Consider the following 10,706-nt stretch of genomic DNA (forward strand, 5'->3'; position numbering starts at 1 on the left):
TCAAGCTTTCGTCCCTGTGCAATACGATGAAAAGTGTAAGAATGAGAAACATAGAAGGAAAAAACAAACAAATGAAATCAACAACAGAAGTCAGTCGTGCATTTGTGGTTACAGCAGCAATTGACCTTACCACGTGGGAGATTATAGCTACCTGCGTAACATCCGAGTCCAAGAAAATCAACAATGTGGAATGGCTCACTTGGATAATTGTTCATTAAACAAAAAGAAGGGAATAAGAACAGTCCCTTATTCCGAAGTGGTTTCCTTAGACACGCGTGTCAAGCTTTCGTCACTGTGCAATACGATGAAAAGTGTTAGAATGAGAAACATTGAAGAAAATAACAAACGAATGAAATCAACAACAGAAGTCAGTCGTGCATTTGTGAATACAGCAGCAATTGACCTTACCACGTGGGAGATTATAGCTACCTGCGTGACATCCGAGTCCAAGAAAATCAACAATGTGGAATGGCTTACTTGGATAATTGTTCATTAAACAAAAAGAAGGGAATAAGAACAGTCCCTTATACCAAAGTGGTTTCCTTAGACACGTGTGTCAAGCTTTCGTCCCTGTGCATTACGATGAAAAGTGTTAGAATGAGAAACATTGAAGGAAATGACAAACAAATGAAATCAACAACAGAAGTCAGTCGTGCATTTGTGGTTTCAGCAGCAATTGACCTCACCACGTGGGAGATTATAGCTACCTGCGTGACATCCGAGTCCAAGAAAATCAACAATGTGGAATGGCTTACTTGGATAATTGATCATTATACAGAAAGAATGAAGTAAGAACAGTCCCTTATACCAATGTGGCTTCCATAGACACGTGTGTCAAGCTTTCGTCCCTGTGCAATACGATGAAAAGTGTTAGAATGAGAAACATCGAAGAAAATAACAAACGAATGAAATCAACAACAGAAGTCAGTCGTGCATTTGTGGTTACAGCAGCAATTGACCTTACCACGTGGGAGATTATAGCTACCTGCGTGACATCCGAGTCCAAGAAAATCAACAATGTGGAACGGCTTACTTGGATAATTGTTCATTAAACAAAAAGAAGGGAATAAGAACAGTCCCTTATACCAAAGTGGTTTCCTTAGACACGTGTGTCAAGCTTTCGTCCCTGTGCAATACGATGAAAAGTGTTAGAATGAGAAACATTGAAGGAAATAACAAACAAATGAAATCAACAACAGAAGTCATCCGTCCAATTGTGGTTACAGCAGCAATTGACCTTACCACGTGGGAGATTATAGCTACCCGCGTGTCATCCGAGTCCAAGAAAATCAACAATGTGGAATGGCTTACTTGGATAAAGGATGAAGGATAAAGATTATAGCTACCTGCGTGACATACGAGTCCAAGAAAATCAACGATGTGGAATGGCTTACTTGGATAATTTTTCATTAAACAAAAAGAAGGGAATAAGAACAGTCCCTTATACCAAAGTGGTTTTCTTGGACACGTGTGTCAAGCTTTCGTCCCTGTGCAATACGATGAAAAGTGTTAGAATGAGAAACATTGAAGAAAATAACAAACGAATGAAATCAACAACAGAAGTCAGTCGAGCATTTGTGGTTACAGCAGCAATTGACCTTACCACGTGGGAGATTATAGCTACCTGAGTAGATAGGCAACACGGGTTCCAAGCCACTTTCGAGGAAAAATACATGTAAATTCCCATAAGGAAATCTAAGGTCGATTTTAGCGAAACGGTTACCTTTTGAGATTTTCTAAGTTCAGTTCAAGGTCATTCTCATAATCTGAAAAATTTTCAACTTCGTGAGGAATCGAACCTGGGACTCTTTAGTCGTGAGTACATTGTCTTAACCACTAGACCACTCGAGTTGTTGGAAGTCAGCGATGATATGTTGGTCTATAGTTAAGAAGTGACGTAATAGGTCTCCTATACGTGCTAGGTGAATATTTCAAAAGTGCGATTTGGCGCAATCGCTGATAAGGATGACCACACCTGACCGCAGGCGCTGATAAGGATGACCACACCTGACCGCAGTCACTCAGTGACGACCTTGTTTTTTCATGATGATATGTAATTTTTAAAGAAAACTCGAGATTCCTCCGTTCGGATTCGAACTTGGACACAGCTTCCTGTGTGTCTGTAATCTGACGTCAGCCTGTTGGATCCCTCGGCCACACCTCGCGACGACGGTAATATCTGTACGAAATGTGTATGTAGAAGGATGGAGAAGGTGGGGGGGGGGGCAGAGAGAGACAGACAGACAGACAGACAGACAGACAGAGAGACAGACAGACAGACAGACAGACAGACAGACAGAAAGACCCCCCTGCGGGGGGACCCGGCGGACCCCCGGTGACCCGGTAATGGGGGTGATCTGCCCCCCTGGTGGTCTGGTTTCCGGGTCACCCGGTGACCCGGTAATGGGGTGATCTGCCCCCTGGTGGTTTCGCTGCTGCTCGTCGGGCAGCACAGACAGACAGACAGACAGACAGACAGACCCCCCTGCGGGGGGACCCGGCGGACCCCCGGTGACCCGGTAATGGGGGTGATCTGCCCCCCTGGTTTCCGGGTCACCCGGAAAGCTGGCCACCGGGCGACCCGGTGCCCGGCGGTTTTTCTAGTGATAATGATAAGAAACATAGACTTTTTGGGGGACTGATGAGTGTGTGTGAATATAATTCAGAAGTTAACTCGATCAGTACCCGACAACTGCTTGAAAAAATGGAAGTGTACGAGTTTAAAAAATCTAAAATTTTCCATAGATATCTTTGTCAAGAGTTGCATTTTGCTCTAGTATATCATGACAGTGAATTATTTTCGAGAATTCTATCTGATATAGGATTATTCACACCAAACTCTGTTTTTCAAGAACTCGTACAATATGTTGCACCGAGGACAATTATACAGCAAGTTTTCGACCATAAAAAGAAGAATGATGCGTTCATCTACGATCTCCAATCATCTTTATTGAATCAACAACAAGTGACATTAAGTGAAGTGAAATATATTCTGGAAGATTTTGGAAATGGGTTGTTGCCATATGACATAGTGAACGTTCAGATGTTGTTAAATAGATTATGTCAAAAAAAAAGGACATGACTGTATCAGATTTTTATATATATCATCCTATTTTTTCATATCTTGATGTCACAAACGGAAGCGTTATGATTGCTAATTATGAATATACAGGCTGTGGAGATCCAATTGTGTTCGGGAATAAAAGGCCATCCACTTATAATACGTTTATTCCATAAAGTGTTTTTTCATTTGAAGTAAGAGGTGTTTTACATATTTACAAATAATTGAATTTGGTTATTTATTATACAATTAGTGGAAAACAATTACAGAGTGTTACATAGTTAATAGTGTTTCCAATATAGTAATCTTCTTCCTTGGCTCATCAGGTTCTTCTGTTTTTCGTTTGTTGATGGAATAATGGTCCCAGGGTAGTGTTTCAAAGGTTCCAGATACTAGATATCGTTTGTCATCGTGAGGGCTGAGAGCGATCTTCTCTTGGGTCAACGAATACACATTATGCTCTTTTGATCGGATCAAATTTTGTGAAATAATCTTATGCTTCCATGTTTCCAGACATTCTATGTAATCATCGAAACAAATGTTGTTCTTTACAATAGATTTTTCAATTCCCTTAGCTTTCTTCGTGATACCATAATTTTGAGCCATAGATTCAATTTCTTCAGGGTCATGCCCTTCTTTCTCCCATTGTCGTTTCTTCACATCAATCTCATCATTAGAATTTTTGACTGTATATAGTTTAGATCTGAGGCCTACATAATCAGTCATCGGAATACCCTCATTCTCATCCTTCATCATACCCAATACCTTCTTATTCACTTGTGGAATACCATAAGGGTTATTTTTAGGGTAGTCTGAGGTATCAAATCGTGTATGGCAATCTCGTCTCATCACCTCATAAGGATCTTCAAATAACTCATAAATGAGCGAGTCGATATCAGTATATAGTATGGTACATCCCTCTCTGAAAGTTCCTTTCATATAGTCATAATGGAAATCATATATAGTTGTCTTAGCCAAGTCTAGGATACACATCCCCACGTAAATTGGTTTATTTAAATATACTTCTAGTTTTTTGAGTTCAACTGCGACCAAGTTTTCATCAAAAATAATAGAATTCTTGAACTCGGGTTTGGAAATGTAAGCTTCCGCTCCATAACGTCCTTCCCATTTCGTTAGCAGATGAACATTCACCCTCTTTCGGATATTCTCCATAGTTTTGCCTATAACAATACAGAAAAATGTATTTAGATATTTGTATAGGAAATCATATCAATATAATTTAACTTACCAAAAACAGCATTGTTCATCAATTTGAATAAATTCTTCTCAAACTCATTCTTTGCTTTCTTCCTCAGCTCAGTATTGAGATCAATATATGATTTTAGCCAAGCAGATTGTTTGAACTTGAGTACTCGATGAATTTTTGTTGGTATAAGACCATTCCTCAATGCCTGCTTCAGGTTTCGATAGTGGATAATATATTTCTTCTTAGATTTCAAAGTAGCCATAAGTTTCGCATTTTGTTGAGATGCATAACAAGGCGTTCGAGTTTTAGAATCATTATGTTCAGGACAGAAGGGAAGATCTTTATGTTTATCGTGTAATTCCCTGGGATATTCAAGATCCACTTCTAAAATATATCCTTCAGAAGCATCATCTGGAATTTGTGTTACATCAATATTTGTATCAGACCATCGGAAACCTCCATATGGTAGATGCTGTGACATTGCCCATCCATATTGATTATTCACATCAAAGTACATGAGATAATTTTCGGGTTTAGTTGGATCATAATTAGGTAGGTACTTGTTGTTTGCATGAGCTCGCCGTTTTCCACAAACCTGCGATAACCCACCACGAATACCTTTTTCAACAAACAGAAACATATCCACATCTGTGAGAAGTTCCAATTCCTGTTTTGTATATTTCAACATTGCATCCCACGTATATCCCGGTAAGGTGAAATAATGTGTTGGATCTAATCCATAAGTTTTATGGCAGCTTGAACGAAATTGTTCAAATACATCAGCTAATAAAAGGATATCTGTTTTCATGTAAAGATCGCTGTATTCACCCAAATTCTGACATTGAAATTTATTCCATACTAGTTGAGCTCTCATATAGTTTCTTCGAAGACATTTCTCACCTTCCAATTTATTATAGAAAGCATCAATTGGTGGGAGAGGTTTCATTGAATCGGTCATTAGAGTCGATATAATCATACGGCATTACCCCTTTCTTTGTGAGAAGACTAATATGCTCCTCAGGTTCATTAGGAAATTGTGATTTGAGGTTGGGAAAATCTTCTAAACCTGAAGATAATCGATCTAGTGAGGAAGACATAAATCGAAAGCTATCGATGAATCGGAAATTGACACAATATTCATCATAGTGTTTAGTGAAGCTGATATACTTTTCCTTCGTTATCGGCAGTAATTCAATCTTTCCTTCCATCCTTGTAGCGATATCTTTTATCACAAAATTGGCATCGTACCCACTTAAATTATGGAACACTACAGGAATCGTGTGGCTATCCTTATAATTGATATTGCATCCTTCATGTGCTGCTCCACGATAATTGTTTTCGGCTAATAGATGATTGTGATCTCGTACTTTTTTCTCTCCAGGTTTGAAACTTTCTTCACAGATATGACAGTGAGTAGCTTTCCGAAATTCGACCTCCTGCTTTGACGTCATATCAATATCATAAGGGCAAAGAAACACTGTTTCAACGTCTTCAGCAAATTGATTCATTTCATCTGCAAACCATGTCATAGAATTAGGTCCTCGATATGAACGATAAAAACTTAGGGTATCATCATAAGAACACTTTACATAGTATCCAACTGCTGCAGCTTTGTGTTCTTGATAGTTATTTTTTGAATTAGTAGGCTTCAATATACTCTCCAGATCAGCATAAATTAAGAATGGAACCTTCTCCTTATTCTGATGATTTTTGAATTTGAGAATATTTTTTCCTATTTCAGGCATTTTTATAGAGGTTTCGTTCATATTCCTACAATCTTCTGAGTGCTTATCAATTTTTTCCTGTGATCGGAAGTACCGTAGGCATCTATCACATATGAATTTTCGATTCTTTTCCCTACTCAACTGACTCGATACAAGACGAGATAAATTTTTGATCCATACATAATGATATCGAACTGGAGTACCATCATCTGTATAGCGGTCTTGTACTAGGAGGAGGAGGTTCACATGTTTTTTCATCATATTATTTGTTAGGTATGATGGAAATGTATTGAATACGTCTTGTTCTTTCTTCAAAACATATACGTTGATAGATATCTGGTTTTGCTTCTCAAAGTTAGGTATCTGTTTCATTGTCATAGGAAATTGTATCCCCTTTAGTTTCAACACTTTGGAATAATGTGGATACTTGGATATTCGTTCAGGATGCATTTCAACGGGGTGTAATGCAGATGTAACAGCCCATGCAAAACATGCTTCATCTTTGTTTTTTATATTTATACAAGCATTCTTATCGCGAATTTGAGGTGGCAATTTGATGTAGGAGCTTCCAAGTTGAGGTGTAAACTTATTTATATTCACCCCAAGGTTAACAACATTCACCAAAGCCCATCCACTATCTCTTTCTTGGAATTCTTCGAGTTCCTTCAAGATGGGTACCAAGACATTCTTATTGAACCATTCGGTGATGTTTGTGTCTCGGTAAATAGGCGAGTTTGATGTAGTGAAATATTTGTATTCCTCCTGAATTTTATTCGCTGTCATGATCCGAAACTCTCCACAGAACACTGCATTCACCTTCACAGCTTCATCCTTTTTCAGAGCATTTATTAATCTTCTGTGAAAGATAGATCGAGAATCCATGAGAAAATCCTTAGGATCTTTATGTTTTAAATTAGCGATAACTCCAGTTCGAATTCTCGATCCAAATGCCGATGTAGAATCATTCCATTTCACTCTATCCCTAGCTGTCTCTTTTCGACGACTTTCGATACCAGACCCCTTTTTTCTCAAGAACTTGAATTTAGATCTGTAAGACTTCACATGGTTCAGGGTAGTTAAAAGACTCTGCTTTCCTCCAACAGACGAAGTATTTTTTAATTTTTTATTGATTCTTCGTATAGCCAGGGAACAATTTTTCAAACCATCATCTATTACACTCTCATCATGCGTGCTCATGTATAAAGCCACTAACGATGTTATCAACTGTAGACAACCTTTCATGTCGAACATTCTCGATGCAGCTGAAACATAAATCATCTTGTAAGCTCCATATAGATTTATGAGGGGATACGAAGATACACGAAGATACACGAAGATGCCCGAAGCTTCCAAAGTTATGAAAAGGTACTCGAATACGTGGAAAGTGTACATAAAGCGGATACTCAGAAATAAAAACGGATATAAAGCGGATACTCATAAATAAAAACGGATATAAAGCGGATACAAAGCGGATATAAAGTGGATACAAAGCGGATACTGAGCAGTCTCTATTTTCTGTAACAAGAAACAAGATGTATACTTGTCAAATCTGTAGAAAAAATTTTACTCTACCTAATAATTTGAGCAGACACCTAAATAAACATAAGAAAATTGAATTCCCTTGTACTGTGTGTGGAAAGAAATTCACGCGAAATGATACATTGAAAAAACATATCTTCATTAAACATGATGAATTACAAGAACGTATGAAAGCCGATCAAAGATCACAGGACCCCGGAAGAGATTATGCTACACTCGAAATCAATGATGTAGTTGATGAGCTACGACTACTGTATCACACGAAATTTACTGAATATACAGCGGAAAGAATACAATATTTGGTGGACCATCTTCGGCGAGCTGGAGTTATTTATTAGTCGAAATATATTGGATATTGAAATTATGCTTTTCTAAATAAAAAATTGTCACATTTTTCGTTTCTGATTTTCTCGTAGTTTTTAGCTGTGCTCAGGATATATACAAATCTATTAACCATTCTTATGGAAAAAACTGTCAAATACTTATCTGAATATATCATCCTTTTCAGTAATATATTTCCACTAGCACCATCTATATTGATTTATATAAAGAAATGATTTTGGATATTCCTAAAATTGAGCAATATATTACTCAAGCGAGTTACAAAATTTGATAGTTTGACTGCAAGATGCCATACCCAGTATTAACCAACTTACAAGAGGAATTGAATATAAAAGGAGAAGCTACAATTCGTTTTTATTCAGTGTTAAGTATCTAATTCACAAAATGTATTCAGAAATTGAGAAAAATATTACCGATCTATCAAGTGGTGTTGAGTACTTGAAAGAAGTATTTGAACATATGCGGTGGGATGCAAGTCATGAAGCTGTATATGGAAGAAATCAATTCTATTCGGAAGATCAGTGTAAAAATTTTGAGAAAAAATTCGCCAAAGCAGCAATCCTATGTGCAGCCTTTCTAGAAGACATCGTTGATATTAGAAAATTTGTGGATGTAGTTATTAGTTTGAAATTCGAATATTATTTAGAATGTATAAGAGAGTATATACCATTCAAACTGCCTTTAAATGAAGATGAAACTGAGTCGTACCTATCACATACAAATGATGGGTAATCAGAAATTCTAATGATATGAATATATTGATCAATAAACTATCCATTCCTTCTCATAGTGATTCATTTCACCTACCAGCCCTCATACTACAGAGCTAATCACCCATCAGCCCATATATCATTCCGCTCGATTAAAGTTCACATTTCAGACCGCGCGTTGAACCTTAATATGAGAGAAATCAAATATACTGCTCGAAACTCTAACATGGCGAGGTAAGAACTAGTGAGTGAATTGAAAAAATTTACTATTAGAAACGACGATCGTTTTTCTGAAAAATGGCTTTGAATCGATTATTATAGGTAATAATGATATTGAAATTGAAATATCTCGCAAATAAAAATAAATCTAAAAACAGACTCACCATATGAAAATTTATCTCTCGATTTCACTAGAGGAGCACCCACTTAATCAAAATTTCAATATTCAGAGACACACCTGTATGTAGAGATAAACACAGTAAATAATGATCCCAAGTAATTGAAAATTATCATATTTATACCCTACCTTATCAGTATCGTTTTTACCGCAGACAACTTCCTAATCATTTCTACACGACTTAACCACTAACAAGTAGTCTCAGTGTATCTTCAAACCACAGTCAACAACAAGATGTGTTCGAATGTAAAAATTTCTCCAAATTCAATACCTGAAGACTGCAGAGTCAGAGCCAAAGATCCTTGCTTCCTGAATCAAATCATATACGAAACTAGGCTATCAACCTACAAGAATTGACCAAAGCGTATGAAGCAAAACCATCTGAATTATCGAACGCCGGATTTTTTACTATCTCGACGTGTCGTTTCTATTGTGGAATAGTGAATGGAAATGTGAGGATGATGACGACCTTGGAAACAACACATACTATGATTCCCACATTACAATTCTCTACTACTGAAAAAAGATTTCGCTTCTACCTTATGAACATATAGTGTCTTGTGAGTGATAGTATTGTATCTATTGTGCACCGTCGTTCAAAGAGTGTCCAGTATGCTTAGAAAAACATCCAATCGACAGTATATGCATTCCTATCATAATTATGTAAAATCATGCTGAAAATAAAATCTTACTCATACTCATACTCATTGATTTTTTACCCTATACCTATCACAAATGAAAAACAATTAATTAAGTGTGGTCTGAGATCGTTTAATTTACTTGCAACTATGCGTTTGAATTCGAGAAGAAAACTGGGGATCAACATCTTTAAGTAGCGAATTTATTTAAAAATCCTTAATATATGCGGTCAAACTAGAAAGATACTCTACATAAATCTATTGTTTACTGAGAATGATTATACATCTATAGTGAACAATGGATGGCTTATGCAAATACTACACCAGTGGTTTTCATCTCTGAGGAAATCGGGTAAATCGTCTGTGGTAACATCCAATCCTAAAATTTGTCGTTTGAAATTGAAATTATTCATAATAAATGGGTAAAATGATTGTATCGTTGTATGACATATAGAGCAGATCGATAAAGATAGATCAGAAGAAATATATGAAATTGAAATTATCGTTAAATCTCTTTTAGAGTAAAAGAACTCCCATTCGTTTTGATATAATAAATACATCCAATCATTTTCATTTTTCATAAAATTATGCCAGCTGAAATTATAATAGTTCAGTTCCGATTCGCAATCCATTTGGTTGAATTCGATGTAAGCATTTTCAGTATTATCTACTTTTTTCCATACGTCTACAAACACAACTCTTTTATGATCTTTCAACAATCCTTAGAACACCGTTCGTGGTAGAAATGATCCAAGCTCTAATATCCCCTGCTTTTTCCTAGCCATACATTTACTTATTTCAGATTGTGAAATTTCAACTAACGATTTCGGTTGAAACATCACTTCTTCAGCTGAAAAACTATTGAAAAGAACGATAGTTGTTGATTTCATCAGAAAAATGATAACTCGCCTGTTCTAAGAAGATATTATCCAATCACTCAGCCCCGATATATTCATGAACGATTTTGATTAGTTTTTAAAAAGTCCAGATCAGGGTTTCGCTTTATATTAATTCTAAAAGGAAATGAAACCGCATGATAGGAAATGAAACCGCATGATAGGAAATGAATCCATAGGATGTTTTAGGTG

General features: G+C 36.7%; 2 protein-coding genes across 2 annotated transcripts; both read right to left on the reverse strand.

Moving 5' to 3' along the window:
* Positions 1-3,274: 3,274 nt before the first annotated feature.
* LOC123682313 lies at positions 3,275-5,201 on the reverse strand. The gene is made up of 2 exons (XM_045620872.1): positions 4,311-5,201; positions 3,275-4,242 (listed from the first exon to the last, which is right to left on the reverse strand). Exons 1-2 carry the CDS (start codon positions 5,140-5,142, stop codon positions 3,335-3,337), a joined length of 1,740 nt encoding a protein of 579 aa, XP_045476828.1. The 5' UTR covers positions 5,143-5,201; the 3' UTR covers positions 3,275-3,334.
* On the reverse strand, positions 5,192-10,475 carry LOC123683076. Its single transcript, XM_045621974.1, has 3 exons — positions 9,110-10,475; positions 8,967-9,040; positions 5,192-8,100 (listed from the first exon to the last, which is right to left on the reverse strand). Exon 3 carries the CDS (start codon positions 7,382-7,384, stop codon positions 5,192-5,194), a length of 2,193 nt encoding a protein of 730 aa, XP_045477930.1. The 5' UTR covers positions 7,385-8,100; positions 8,967-9,040; positions 9,110-10,475.
* Between the last annotated feature and the right edge of the window lie 231 nt (positions 10,476-10,706).

Source organism: Harmonia axyridis, chromosome 6, assembly GCF_914767665.1.
Source record: "Harmonia axyridis chromosome 6, icHarAxyr1.1, whole genome shotgun sequence".
NCBI classification, from domain to species: Eukaryota; Metazoa; Arthropoda; class Insecta; order Coleoptera; family Coccinellidae; genus Harmonia; species Harmonia axyridis.

Coding starts and splice junctions, on each gene's coding strand:
- LOC123683076 (XM_045621974.1), bottom strand. CDS start 7,384: ATGTACACTTTCCACGTATTCGAGTACCTTTTCATAACTTTGGAAGCT.
- LOC123682313 (XM_045620872.1), bottom strand. CDS start 5,142: ATGAGAGCTCAACTAGTATGGAATAAATTTCAATGTCAGAATTTGGGT. Junction 4,243..4,310: donor GATGAACAATGCTGTTTTTG/GTAAGTTAAATT, acceptor GTATTGTTATAG/GCAAAACTATGGAGAATATC.